We start from the raw sequence: 15,952 nt of genomic DNA on the forward strand, positions 1-15,952 counted from the left end.
TCTAAATCAATTATTGATATGTGGATAAATTTAGTACTTACAGCCTATAAATTTAGCACTGACTTTTTAAAGTAAAATCCATTTTTATAAGTAAAATTTTATGTTTCTTTTTACATAAAACGAAGAAATAAATTATTTTTATCTAATTAAAAAACTAGAAAATTATTCAACGTAAATTGCCAGCATGAACAAGTAAGACGTTTATGAATATGCTCAACCATGCGCAAGTGGTATTCAGCAAGACGATATAATTTCAGTGCTTTTTTTATCCCCTGTGCACACTGTACACTAGTGTGTGGTCATGTTTTTCAAACAGTTTTTCATTCCAAAACTTAAACAAATGTTGATAACTAGTATACTTAAGAGAGTTAAAAAAAAAAAATCAGCAAGCAGGATTAATACATCCATAAAAAGGCAGCAGTGAAAGTGTTAATAAATTTATTTTAAATAAGTTACCAAATTACAGTTTGTATGCTTAAAAGTATGATTTTTGTTTAAATGTATCTGTCAAATTAAAAATGTTTTAAAACTTAGCCTCCCTCCCCTACCCCCCCAACTCCACCACATCCACTCCTTCCATTTCTTCCATCTCCATCCCTTCGTTCAGTAATGTTTCCTATTAGTACTAGCAAAAAATTACTTTGCACAAAATTTAATTTTGTCAGATGTTTTATTTTTCTTTTATGATAGTGTATTAATACATTTAGAGTATTTATTACAAATTTTCAGTTTATTTTCTGTGATAAATAATACAGAGGAAAGTGGGGGATGTCTTGTTAATGATCATGAACATTGTAATTGTAATTCTGTTGTTAATAAAACTAATACTAGGTTCTGTATATGCTATTGTAATTGTTATCTGTTATTAATCCATTCAGACATGAGTTTTCTCTGAAAATGCCACCCTTTTCAGGCCTTGTAATTTTATTTGTAAGTCATGCATACCTCTGAGAAATAGTATTTTATTTTTTAAACCAACATTTCGATGTAATACTCTTAACTCTTAAAAAGAGATTTATTATTTTGAAATATGTTTCTGGAATAGGTGTAGTTAGAAGAGTATATGTGCATATTTTTAAAACAATTTTATTTTCAAGTTGGCAGATTATTTAAGTTGCATAAGACAGAAAATTGCAATCCATTATAGCAAAACAAATTAAAATTGTAAATTTAATTTGACTGAACTTATTTAATTTTATTATTAACAGAGACATATAGTCTCACATCACTGCTATTAAGTGATTGTTTATGATATTAAAATAGTTACATAAAAAGAATGTTAAATAGGCAGTTGGAATTGTAGAGGGGTAAAACAACTGAAAATGGAGTAATTTTGATTTCCCAGCAAAACATTTATTGTCTGAAGTATTGGCTTTGTTAAAAAAAAGTACCTGACAAATGTACCTATATTTGCTTTAAAATTTTCAGGATGGCTCCATCTCTCAGAGTTACTAAATTAGTTCATGAGTCATAAATAAGATAACATCTTGAAACATGCAATTACATCCTTTATTGTACTTATCGTGATTATAAAAGAAAAAGAAGTTGTCATCTTCTTGTACTTCATAAATTACCATAAAAGTTATTTTACATTTTATTATCTACCGTGATGGCAGACACCATAGTATTTCTCACCACAATAAGCACGTGTGTTGGCTAGATCTTACACTTAATGTAGTAGCATCTTCTTCCTCTAAGCTTTCAAGAATGTTATCTCTTTAATTTCTATAAAATATTGTAGGTAATATTGTATTTGTAAGCGATTTGATATTTTCTAGATACGACTTCTTAAAAATACTTTCATATGATTACATCAGCAAAAGATTGTTAACCAGTAAAGTTTTCAAACGTGACAGTGATTATTACAATAAAAAGTATTTAGTATTTATATACTTATTCAGGACTACTTTAGTAATATACAGTAATGCACTTGTATTGTACATATATATTTATACTTGTGAATATATTTTCATATACATGCAAAAAGTAATGTACTTGTTACTTTCTGAGATTACATAGAAGTCATTTTGGGATGTAATTGTAGAATTAATAATTTTTTTTTCTAATGGTTATGTCTCTGTAATCTGCATTGTTACACATTCAACCATTCACTGTGGAATTTCATTATTATTTTGCTTCACAATTTTAAAATACAGTGAAATCTCACTTGAATGGCATCAAAGGGACTGACAGTTTTCATCTCCATAATGTGATTCTCATTATGAAGAAAGTTAAGTATGAACTTTAATAATCTTTATATATAAGATATATAAAACAAAAATATTGTTGCAAAAAAAAAAATCTTTTTGGCCAAGAAAATATTGCTGCTGCAGAGAGATTAATAGAATTTTATCTTGCCTAATAGATGAAGTAACATACATTTCTCAATAGAAGAATGTGAAGGAACCAATAAATATTGCAAAGAACATAGATTGGTGTTTCAAGGAGAGCCACAATAGTGAGATTTTGCTGTATTCCTGAAAGAATTAATTAAATTTAAAGACCTTTTTTTTATTGCCTTTAGCGACAGATGACCACTGGTGTACCAGAGCAGTTACGAGCATGGACTGTATCAAGTTCAGTTGTTAACTTTAGACACTATTTATTGTCTAGAAGTTCACAGACGAATTTATCGCATATTTACCAATTCATTGTGTATAGGGCACAGCCACCTAGCACACAACCACCAACACAGATTCCTGCCACAGAACACATAGCTCCCCCTGCAGAGGTAATTTATTTATCTGTTTTTTCATTTTTGTGAATGAACTGTTTGGTTTAATAGATTGTATGCAATGAATGTTATTTTTTATGCAATGTATGTTTTTAAATTTTATAATTTATTTATTTTTCTTGATCTTACACGCATTGGTTGGAGGTAAATGTGATTGCCTACTTGTAGTTTGATGCCATCCCTGTATGATTTCATTGGCTGTACATGTAAAATTGGGGGGTTGTTTAATTAATTAACAATTGTTCACATTTTCCTGACTAATAAAGAAGTTAATATTGTATATAGTTAATGACTTATGTATTGTATTAATCTGAAGAACTTCAGTCATTATGTCTACAATAATTAGTTTAATTTCTGAAATTGTTCTAATTTCTGTTTTATCCTATGGATGAACTCTGAAAATCAAAAAAATCTTCTTTGATCAGGGAAAATTTTTTTAGAAAATAATAGATGAAAATAGAAATATAATTTGAACTCTGTCTTACTGATGTACAAGTTGTAGCGTTTCTTTTAATTGCACTCGGTCTGCCTTTTTTTTTATTCTAAATAAAAGCGTCATTTTTTAATTGAAAGTGAAAGAATGTTTAAACATTTTCATTATTTTCTTAATCAGAATTTGTTTTACGTACCTACTGTTTTTGCTTATTTACAGCTGTAATAAGATTATTTTATAATTGAGTTGTTTGTACAAATGAAAAAATAGAAATAGAAATGAAAAATAGGTTTCTGTATTCTTGGTTTATCCTGTCTTAAACGAAAATGATGTTCTGATCCCAGATATTATATCATATTTAACAATAATTATTTATAAGAACAGAGAGTACTTACGAGTTTGGAGCTTTAAAACTGATGCTATACTTGAAATCATAACTAAAGCTTATTTAGCTCATGTTTTGTTATCCCACAAAAAAAAAAAAACATTGATATCAGTAGATGGGATACTTATTTGTTGAAATAATAATAGTTTTCTCCAAGAAGTTTTTATGAATTATGTGTATGGTAAACATGTGAGTTGGATTTAAAAGCACAAAAACATACTGACATTTGTGATCGCAAGAAACTTAACCTTTTCCCATCACAATGATCTGCGGTTGATTAGCGCTCCGCAAAAATATGTTGGTATCTGATTGCCTCCCTTCATAGTTGAGTCCAAAACCTAAAAATATCTATTAAGCGGACTGTAAATCCAACGGGTGGTTCATCCGTCGGGAGAATAAATAAAATAAATGCGTAATTGCTCAAAATCTTCACTGACACTCAGTGAATTTATTGAACGCATCAATTAGCAGGTGTAATCTTGCGCTAACATTGTGTATGCTATGACGCTGGGGGTCATAAGTGCTTGTGATGAACGTTTAGGCTCGTGTTATGGTAGCCTTGTGAAAACCTCGTTTTTTAACAAGATCTGCTTTCTCAGTCTTATCCATTGTTAACAATGTAATAATAACTGCACTTAAGAAATAAACAAATATAAAATAAACATAAAAAAAAAACGAAGTAATAACGGTAATATGTAGGCAATATAACATATAATACATTGACAATGAGCTAATTATCGTAATCAATTACGGCTGATGATGAATATGTAGTCTTAATATGAATAAGGAAGGAATTATAGGTTGATAAGCTAATGATTAAAAAGTAAACATAAAGGATAATTAAGAAGGCTGATAGTGATTCTCAAAATAAATTGATTAAACTGATATTACGCACTTCATAATAATCCAGACTGCTGCATGACATCATTAATGACTCAGCGTTGTGGTATGCGACTGCTGGCCGGCGATGTTGATAACGTAGGCAAGAAGCTGATATAATGTGTAGAATCAGATTCATGCACGTTAAATAAATGTTTAATCTCACCAATAATACACAGAATATACGAAGTTTCAATCACCAGTTAACAAAAACTTTTAACATGGCCCTTGATAATGCACCCGTAGCATATTATTAGCACTGAATTTTTATAGAAACCTTTAACATAACGAGTTACCCGAAGTCACTGTTTATTTATTCATATTTTTACACTCTAACACTGTCAATGAGGCCTTATAACACACAAAAATATTAATTATCCTGCCCGATAAGAGGACCATATGTTGAGTCTAAAAACTAAAAATATCTATTAAGCGGACTGTAAATCCAACAGGTGGTTCATCCGTCGGGAGAATAAATAAAATAAATGCATAATTGCTCAAAATCTTATTATAATAATACAAACACTTATTACTATTAACACACAAGTACATATAAAAACATAATATCCGAACGTCTATAGTTCGAGTAACAACTTGCCGCTAACATATCCCGCAGCCAATTGAGACTAGTACTATCCAGCCAAGCGGCCAAACCTGGAACCAGCAGGGCGCGAACCAATCCAGAAACACGCTGAACAATAGTATTATGCTCTTGTGAAAAAATTTCAAAAAATTACAGTTTATTAAACAGATTTTCACAAAAAAACCCGTTACGATTGGATATTTTTTTTGCGCATTTCTACCGCGTTTTTTATTAACAAATTTTTTTTTTGCTTTGTGTTTATAAAACTTAGTTTGCTGTTTTTAAAAATAATACTTTCATGCAAATCGGTTGAAAATTGGGCAAAATATGATGAAGAACCCGTGTCATAAATCACAGATTAGTAACATATGTTAGTATAAGTGAAAGAGATTCAGAAAGCTACGTTTTATAAAAATTCCCACCACTCAAAAAGCTATTCAGATCCACAAAAATCAATTTTTACTGTATAGTGTTATTCATTACGAATCGTTATGTGTTACATGTTTACCGATATCATTTGTCAGAAAATATATTTATAGACCTTAAGTAAAAGTGACATATTTATGACCACAAATACCTTTTTTTTTGTATGCCATATATCATAATTTATTATGACTTTCAATACATTGATATGTTGCTAGTAAGATAAGCTATTTTTGTAAATAATAAATAAATTCGTATTACCCTTATAGCAATTATAATACACAAGTCACACACACACAAGCACATTTCTGAGAAAAAAATGGTCATATTCTTTCTAGTCTAAATAAAACATTTTACATTGTATAAACATTGTTCAAATTGTATAATAAAACTGATTTCTTTGTAAACACAAAAAAAATAACCAACTTAGATGCCATATAAAATGATTTTGTAACAACGTTTTAAAACTGACTTTTATGGCGTCAGTTTAGTGGCTAAAACTGATGAGAAAAGGTTAAATAAGTTGTTGAGCTTATCAGTTATTTTGTACTGTAAGTTGCTTATGGATTACATGTATGCAAATAATATTTGTGTTCCAGGGATCATCTGTATTGTCTTTTTCTACTTCTTGAATGTGATATTAATTTCAATTTTATTGTTTTTTAATTTTAAATAAAAACTTTTTTAGGATGTTTTGATTGCAGTTAACTGGAAGTTGTTTTTAATTTTTTAGCCTATGGACACTGAACCACCAAATAATGTTGAATGCATTGAAGAAGCTGTACTTCCAGCAACAGCAGAAATAACTAATACTGAATCTCTGCCGGATGTACTACTTGGATCTGAAGATTGGCACAACTCACTTCCTTCAGTAAGTGTATGAATTATTATTTTAAATATTTTTCAGGTTTGGTTCTTCAGTTGTGTGCAGTTATAATATACTGCATTTTTTTAAATTCGATAGCATGGTTATTAGCTACTAAGTAGCAAATGCCAAAAATGTATAAAAATTATACCAAACATTTTTAACCTGTGAGATTTACAGAAACTTAGTTTTTGAATTTCATTTTGGCTGATTGAATTTAATCTTTATATTATGTAATTTTGAGGCTGCTATTTCCTGAGATGTTGCAGGTGTTTTGGGTTCAGTAGGTTGTGAGGATGCAGTTGACTGTTTTACCTGCCTCCCAAACTCATTTTTACAGTAAGTGTTACATGTTATGTATAAAATAGTATGTTTTACTTTGGAGTATATAATATTTAGTCTGATATTGTCCTACATGTATAGGAACTAATTAGACTGAACTTTTGATTTATCCAAACTGTTGTCACAATATCTTCAAATCATGACTTATTTTTTGTACATCTCAGGATGATGTTTTCTGTTGCTACAAACATTTTAATAATATTGAATCAAATATTGGTGTTTTCGTGCGTGCCCAGAATTGCAGCGAGACAAAATTTGGATTTTGAAAATTTAAGGAACTGTTATCGCACATAAATATGTGTAAAAAAAATTGATTGAATGGATATATTGAATAAACTAGCGAGGCCAAAATCTGCAACAAATAATAACAAATTGTTAGAGATTATAGAAGAATTTATTGAGAATCCCCTCATACCTCAATTTGGAACAGCAGCAAAAAACATAACATTAGCTATAGTTCAATGATTTGAACATTAAAAAGTGAAAATTTCAAACCTTCAAAATTAATCTGGTGCTAGAACTTAATGAAGATGACTACGATTGAAGAGTTTAGTTTTGCAAAATGATGATGAACTATATTTATGCAAATCCTAATTTATTAAACAACATATCTGTGTTTTTTTTTTTTGTAGTAACTTTGTTGTCATTTATGGTGATGAAGCTGATTTTATATGATTTTTGTGATTTTTTTATATGGCCATATGAATTGTCATAATTGTTGATTCGGGACTCTATATTAATCTACACTGGTATCGTGAGGCACACAGAGTATCCAGTCAAAGTAAAAGTATGGGCAGGTATTATTAGTAGACGATAGATGGGGCGGCCTATATTTATTGATGGAAATTTAAATACAGTGAAATATGAGGTTTTTGTTCTCAACCATATCATTCCAAACATTTAAAATGTTGTTGGCCCCAACTCCCTCCGCTAAAGCTATTACTGGCTAGGAACAGAGGGGGTGGGGGTGGTATAGAGACCTGACACGCTACAAGGCGGGATCTTCTTCCCTCGGGAGGAAATCGAGATGGCCCAAACTCCAAAACATTTGGTTTCAAGATGGTTTCACGCCTCATTCAGTTTTTAGATACATGAAATTTTTAATTTTTCCTGCAAGATGGATTGGTCGAAGAGGTTAAATAGAATGGTCAGCAAGATCATCTGACTTGTCACCATCAGATTACTTTCTATGGAGCCACTTAAAAAGTACTGTTAATCATAAAAGTCCCAAGATATTCATTTACAAAATGAAATTTGAGAATCTGTAGGAAATATCACTAGGAAATTGTTGTTAAGATAATAATAGTTAATGTTATCTTTTCTGCTAAGATCACTATAGTTTCTATGTTAACTACCGCTTACCTTTCTTAGCTTCATTCTTTTATCTCTTGTTGACACATTTTTAAACCTTTCCATTGCCAAAAGTTACTGTACTGATACTTTATGTTTCTGTTATCTTTATATAGCGTTTACGCCCAACCCTATATTCGATGTCATACCTTATCTAGCCTTCTTGTTTATTTGTTATTAATGGTTATACTTATTTTTTAATTTTATTTATCTCTTTCCTGCTTTCAATTAATCGAGGTTCTTGAAAAGGATATCCGTGTGATTGATGGTTCATTTATGATTATTTTATTGTTACTTTTTAATTTAAAGATATTTAAATTTTCATTCTTCAACATATTTGTGAATTAATTTTGTTTATTCTTCCATTTTCATTAGGGGTATGTCCTTTTGTTAAAAGTATTACATAATTAGGATCATTTTTTTGATTTTTGAAAGATCTCATTTGTTTGTTATATCTAATTTTCTCCCAGTTTGTCCTATGCATTTAAATTTTATTTTGTATATACCATTACTGTTGTGTATATCTTTTTCTTTTATGTTGTTATTAAACATTTTTTGTAGTGTATTATTTATATTTATAAACATTTTTATATTATTAAATTGTCGCAGTTGGGAACAGTGTTTATGTACGTAGTTGAGTGACGTTTTAAATTTATTATTCCAATTGGCATTGAGTTGTTCAGGTTTTGTGCTTAATAGGGTTTACGTTTTCTAAATTTTTTGTTTTTGTTTGCTGTAATTTTGGAATTTAGTACCGACTGATGATGCAGGATCCCGTGAAAGTCAACTTTTGATTTTAGTTTTCTAGATTTTGTTACTGTGTTTGGTGGTTATTATTTTTTTTTATTTGAGACATAATATATATATATATATATATATATTGTATAAAGATATGTTTTAGAAGAAAGACTTGTTTGCTTACAGGACTGGGTACCAATTATTACACGTGATACTCAACGTCAACGCCGGCAGAATCCTCAACCTCCATTTAGTGATGCTTACCTTTCTGGCATGCCATCCAAACGACGTAAATTAATAACTTCTGCCAAACCTCAGGGAAATCTTTCACAAGTCATATCTGGTAAGGCTTATATATTCATTAAAATAATGTTTTTTTAATGTGTGCTTTACTTAATATTTTGCCATCCATCATTAACTGCTTAGAAAATATACTATTTAAACAATTGCAGTACTTTTTAAAACTTGATTTGACAAATCTTAATATTTTAAAACCAATTTTCTAAGTCTAAGATAAGATAAGATAGGATTTTCTAAGATAAGTTTATACTAATTGTGATAAATATGTTTGTTATCTGTCTCTAAACAACTTTCACTTAATAAATATATTTTTGGATACTTTTCATAGTTATATAGCTCCTACTGTTATTTCAGTTATATTTTTTATATTGGTCTAGTTGTTTAGTGGTATGAGGAACGTTGTTAAATAGAGTATTACATTATATAGAGAAATTGTTGATACTTTCAGAAAAATATATTTTAGCCGTTGATAAAGGGCAGAAAAATATATTTTAGCCGTTGATAAAGGGATCATAATCCTTAAAATTAGATGCTCATTAAAAATTCAAGGCTGTTGTATCTGCTATGACATTATCTTTTAGGTAGCAACCTGTTTTTGGACTGTTAAAGAGCTATAAATTCAGTTAGTCTTGGTAAACCATGTTTATTAATAATCTGATGTTAAAAGTACATAACATTAGGTGGCAGCAGTTTTGGTTTAAAGCCCAGCAAAGAAGCTAAGCTATGTTCGTCAGTGAAATCTACATATACAGTGCTTTTTATTTTTGTCTGCAACGTATTGTTGACTCTAATATGTACAACCTATCCTAAATCTTCCTTATGGTTTTCAGTATGCTCTGCAATATCATCCAACTCATAGCAGCCTGAAGGTATAGCAACAGTACCTTTTTGCTTTACAATACAATTGTTGTTTTCATCTTTGTTTACATCTGCTTGATAAGCGAATGTAAATCTGTTAACATTCTCTTTCACGTTCGGTATGTTGTTACCAGTCATTATGTACTGTAATCTATTTCCTATTGTCTTGGTGACAGTTCCAACTCCGGAATGAACGTGTGCGTGATTGAAGATCCTTTACCGCTGAATGGACAGTGAGAGCGACATCATTCTACAAAAAAAAAAATTTTTTTAAAATACGTTATTCTAGTTTTAACTGAAGTAACCTTCAGCAACATTCTTTTATTAAATCATTAATCGGTTTATTGTAATGTTTATAAAACTCTTTACTAAATGAATAGGAATTTTTATATTCATAATCGTTTATGATACACAGTATTACACTACTTTTTGTTTCAAATAGATATTCTATGTATTCATCATTATTTAGAGGATTTCACTGCACATACCAATAGCAGTTGTAAGGTAATGTTTTAAAGTATGTTTGCTTGCTTTGAAATATCACTAAGCATGCTGTGCAGCTCAATTAAGATTTTCCCTTATTTCTTCTAAAAGTGCTCCTTGTAATTTCTCAGAATTTTAACTATAGTTGAATTTCTGTTTCTCTATTTACAATATTACCTGCTTTCATAAACAAACTCTCTAACATACCAACAGATGTTCTGTAATTAATCTTGTCATTATCTCAGAGCTGACTACAAATGCTAGTGTATAAACTGACAAGATGTGTTGTAATTCCACATCTACAATATAAATGCCTCTGTGTGTCTACTACTAATTAACCAGCTTTTTAAATCAGACACTGTATAGCTCTAAAACTATGGTCTATCATAACGTATCCAGCCATATCACACAGAAACCATAGGCAAAGGTGACACATATTTTACATCATCCTTAGCCTGATATCTGGTATAGTTGTAGAAAACATCATTGTTCTTGCCGAAGTAGCTCATCAGTTCTAATGGAGGAGGAATTTTGCCAATACTATCGGCAAAATTCCTCCTCCAAAAAATAGTCTGCCGCTTGATCCACCTTCCTGTAGCAGACCCAATGTATATCTGGTCCTTAGTCACATCCAGATTGACTATAGCTGCCTCTTCTCTTCCATGGCTTATTCAATAAATTATCTTGCAGGAAAATGCCTCTAAAGCAAGGTATGTTTAATGCTCTATTGTGCTTTGTCAATTCCTTATCATTCGCTCATTGGATTGGTATATTACCTGTTATTTCTTTTTAAGATTTAATTGACTGCCACATTTATTTTTCTTGACTATACCACTGATTTTTGATTCCAACTTCATTGCATTTGTAACACCCCCAAGTGTATGCTTTTCTGCTAAGCTGGAATCTGATGCAGTCACACTCTGCCAAGCCCCATTTGGCCAACTCCTCAGCTCAGCTCTGTACACATTAACTTTGTATTTAGCATAAGCTCTTTGCATGCCTGATCCAACTTATTTATGCCAGGATCACCTCTTCTCAATCTCTTTTCCAGTTTAGCGCCAGGACTGCAGTACCAATAGCCAGTTAAGTGAGCTCTACTGGTAGATAATCTGTAGCTGTATTCACTACAGTGCCGATAACATTACCCAATGATGACGCAATTCCATCACCTTTTTTCCTAGTTTTTGTTTTTCACTTCTTCACCGATCTATTTGCCACAGCCACCTATAGTTACAAATTGTGAAGCCTTATTAACCATATTGGAAATTATCAGCAACATCGGGTCTGATTTCAAAACCTTTGGGTAAAGTCTTCCCAGTCGTTTCTCCCTAATCTCGTTCTCCTCGTTTGTTTTCTCCCTAATTAACTTTGCTTCATCGCTATTGATATCATGTCCTATGAACGCTTCCATTACATGTAACTTAATGTCATTCATGAAGTCCTTCGTTCTATTTTCGAAGTATGTTGTGAGATTAGCTGCAAGAAATCTTGGGTGATGAAATTTTCGCTTAAACAATTGTTTTCTAATTCATGTAATTTTGATTTAATTTTAACTGTTTATCTCTTATGTCATTAATCGTTTGATTTATATCATCAGACTTTGATAGTTTTTTTTTATATATTTGATCGCTTCTGATTCATGTATGAGTAACTTAACCTCATTCATGAAATCTTTTATCTTCCTTTGATATCGTTTCTAATGGTACCATCACAGTTTTTATTTCATCCATAACTTTAGATAGTTTGTTTATATACTCTTCGATAAAGTGTTCTTTAATGTGGTTATTGTATTTGTTAAACATACTGGCAACCCACCCGCAATTGACGACATTCCCCTCCTTATTGGGATTGGCTATGTTGCACTGTTGTTTTCTTTTCATAACATTGTCTGTGGTCAAAGCAAAGCCAACACCTGATGGGTTGCGAATAGCCTACATCTTTTGCGACTACCACTACTGCTACCAATCTTTAATCTCAGCATCTTCTACATATAAGAACTGTAAAAACAAAATCAATATACTACTACAACCACCAGTGATGGTGTAGTCATTTAAACGATACCATGCTCTTTCAACTCCTCCACTACGGCAACAATTTCGTTGTTCATGCCTGTATTACCAGTGCTATATTCGTCGTAAAGATCTCAAAGTCTATTGACCAATTCATTTTGATCATCCCAGTAAATGTATTCAGGTCTTGACTGTCGCAGATTGGAATGGAGTCTTGGCAGTTCAGAGTCAGTTGTTCTTGTATCATCATCATGCATTCTTTGTTTCGGGAATTTTTCTTTGCTAGTAGATGATAGTTTTGTTCCTGGAGATTTTGATTTGTCACACAGTTTATTCATACGTGTGTGTCTTTTTATTGCTTTTTCAGACTTAATAATGCCTCTAATAACTCATTAACTACTTCACCTTCAGGGTTACAAGGTCTTTTGTTTAAACTGAACCACAGTGATGCATCACTGTCACCATCATATTCTTGGGTGTGCATAGGAGAAGAATGGGTATTGATTCTAATCGCAGTGGAGAGGGAGGTGGTCTTCGAACTGGATTAGGTGTATGCAATTTACTTTCCCTATCTAACGAGGTGAATCGATGACAGCTCAGGCTCTTAGTTCTATTTACACTATGTGAAATATGTCTTTCATTAGATGTGGAGGTGATAGGTTGAGGAGGAGATGATGACTTGACCGTGTCAAGTCACCCCCCTACCTGTGATGTCAAACCTGAGGCACCCCAGGAATGCAAGCCCGTGATTTGACCTTGAACTGGTCTAGAACATTCATATGTATCCTATTATCCTGGATACTGTTGTCTGTGACTTTTGATCTGATAAAGAGAAATATTTTTTGTGATTCACAATGTGTAATCTCAATTTTGTCTAAATCAATGTGATTTTTAAATTTTATGTATTGTCAGAAAGTTCTTTATTTCAAAGTTGCATTGTTATTTCACCAAAGTTTCTTCAAGTATTTGTACAGTTTACTTTCTATATTTCTTCCCTTCTGATTACATGCCAAGCAGCTCATCAGAAATTCTTGAGCTAGAATTAAACAGCTAATTTCAGTTATGTATAACTGTTGGAGTTCCAAACATATAAAAGTTAACTTACAAAATTTTTTTCTTCCAGAAAATATGCAAGCAGCAGTCGGAGCAGCTGGAGTGACTGCTCCTGGTGTAGAAGTTGGAGTTGTAGCTCAGGGTGCTGGTGCAGATCCTACTCTGAGGTTGGCATATCGAGATCAAATAAGAGCTAGCGTACGACAAAATTTACAGTCACATCCTGATTATACACCTGATAAGTATCCCAATGCTGCTAAATATTTTGACACCAAATAAAAGATGTATATTTATAAAATGTAATAAAATATAATTAATTATCAGTTAATTAAATTTTATAATATGTTCTTAAATATATCGTATTGAAAAAATTCTTCTGAAAATTTATTTTATAATATTTTTCTTTGATTTTTTTATCACTTGTTGAAATGAATAAATTTTTTCTGGATTGTCACTGAAAAGTAAAATTAAATTTAATTCATTAGGTAATTTGTTAATAACACCAATTATTTGTTTTCCTTTTGTTTAATAGGAAAATTAGCAAACTTAGTGTATTATTATTATCGTCTAGTTAAGTAGTACATAATATCTTGTAACATTTATTTATTAATGATAAGTAATATATTTGAAATACATACAAAACACTATTCATGTACTGACTGCTATTAGAATTTTATTATCATTTTTCATTATTCTTGTCTCTGTTTACTTTTTAATTGACTGATTAGCTACCGTATATTTACATAAGAAATAATAAAGCTAATATTCATTATTAGTAGTAAATTAAAATAATAAGTGATTAGTTATTACATTATTGTTAATATATGTTTATATATTAAGCTTAGTATTATGAGATAATTATTGTTATATTATAGAAATAAGGAATAATTTTAATCTACATTTGCTGTAAGATGTGATAATATTTCCGTAAAAGACTATGATGAAAATATGTGAGACAGATAAGATATAAGAATGTATGAGTTATAGAGGAATATAGAGGTATGTTGGTAGGTAGGTAGATAAAAAAATATGATGTTTGGTTTAAAAATCTATGTAGCCAGCATCTTTTGTTGTGTAATCCAAGTTATTTTTTTATTTCCTAAGTTGAACTCTGGCATTATAATTTGAACTCCATTTAATATTACTTTTATATATAATATTGCCTACGAAAAATATCCTTTCAAATAAATTAATTTAAATTCTGTTTAAACTAGTGTGTGAACTAGTTAATAGTTTTAAAAATCAATATTTATTACCTAGAAAAAATTTACTATTATATATATGATTTGTAGATAATAAAGCACAATACTTTGTATTGAAATGTTTATGCTGTTCCTTTGATTACCTTATATATTTTACTTATTTATATATTGCACTAGTAGTTTACAACTTTTTCCAAGATTTTGAAAAAAAAAATGTTACCATTTATTTATTTGTTAGGAGGTAGCAAGCGTTGTGTTAACATAAACATTATGTACAATGCTATTCTTATATGACAGTTTATTTCTCATTTGTACTGGTATTGAAATGGACAAATATTTGGGAAGTACTTTAAATGAATGTTTTGAAAACACCTTATTTTACCCTTGACATTGATGATGATGATTAGTGTTAAAATTTTATTACCAGTATTTTTTCTTTTGTAAAGGTTTTTTAGATTTTTTTTTTATATAATAGTGTGGACTGTAGTAACAATAAAACAGCTTCACTTACATTTTATGTTGATAAATGTAAATTTAACCACAATACATATTAAAATTATAGAGAAGTTTCATGGAGTAGCATCAAAATGAAAAGTATATCTTGTGAAAAAATTCAGTTTCTTAATTTTGGAAGTTAACATAATATTGAAAATCCTAAAATTTAATACGTGCACATTACATGAATTTTGTATGTTATACCTTTCCAAATTAACAGATTTTACATGTAAGTATGAAATTCCACCTAAATGTTACAGCGAATATTAGTCATTATAAATAAATATTTTATTCAAATCAATACATAAATAATATACATTTTATGATAGATCATGTCAAATGGGTAGGTGGATTGTTTATGAATAAAAAGAGGACTGCGCAGGTATCTGTGAATGGATAAAAAACTCAGTAAAATCTTCATGGGGAAAAATAATCATAATGTTTACAGTTAATTATAAAAAAAGATTTTGAGAGTATTAAATTAATGTAAAAAGAAGTGTTATTGAAGCACATATTTATTATTTGCATAAGTTAAACAAAGATGCAGAAAATATATGTTTTTTAAATTATAACTTGACAAGAGAGTTTTATTGATATTGTAGAAATAAAATTTTTACGTATTTTTAATTAGTTACGGCAAAATGGTTTTTAAATGGGTTAAGTTATCAAAGATTTTGATGAAAGCATTATAAGTTACTTTCTCATATGCCACAATGCGGTGTTGAGTTACATGAAAATAGCACTGTTTTGTTGTTTGATACGGGTAATTATTGTAATTTTTTTTAGAATAAGAGAATTTTTTTTATTAATAATAATAACA

The 15,952-nt window shown here is 30.1% G+C and overlaps 1 protein-coding gene across 3 annotated transcripts in view; it reads left to right on the plus strand.

The window, feature by feature from the left end:
- The window catches only part of LOC142329466 (large proline-rich protein BAG6), a 96,067-nt gene extending 81,307 nt beyond the window's left edge, over positions 1-14,760 (plus strand). For all 3 annotated transcript variants that reach the window (XM_075374126.1, XM_075374127.1, XM_075374128.1), the window contains exons 20-23: positions 2,525-2,731; positions 6,171-6,308; positions 8,919-9,075; positions 13,506-14,760. In XM_075374126.1, the coding sequence (XP_075230241.1) occupies positions 2,525-2,731; positions 6,171-6,308; positions 8,919-9,075; positions 13,506-13,714 (711 nt within the window). In that variant the 3' untranslated portion in view covers positions 13,715-14,760. The remainder of the gene's footprint in view (positions 1-2,524; positions 2,732-6,170; positions 6,309-8,918; positions 9,076-13,505) is intronic.
- Positions 14,761-15,952: the final 1,192 nt, after the last annotated feature.

The sequence above is a fragment of the Lycorma delicatula genome, chromosome 8, assembly GCF_047948215.1.
Source record: "Lycorma delicatula isolate Av1 chromosome 8, ASM4794821v1, whole genome shotgun sequence".
Classification (NCBI taxonomy): domain Eukaryota; kingdom Metazoa; phylum Arthropoda; class Insecta; order Hemiptera; family Fulgoridae; genus Lycorma; species Lycorma delicatula.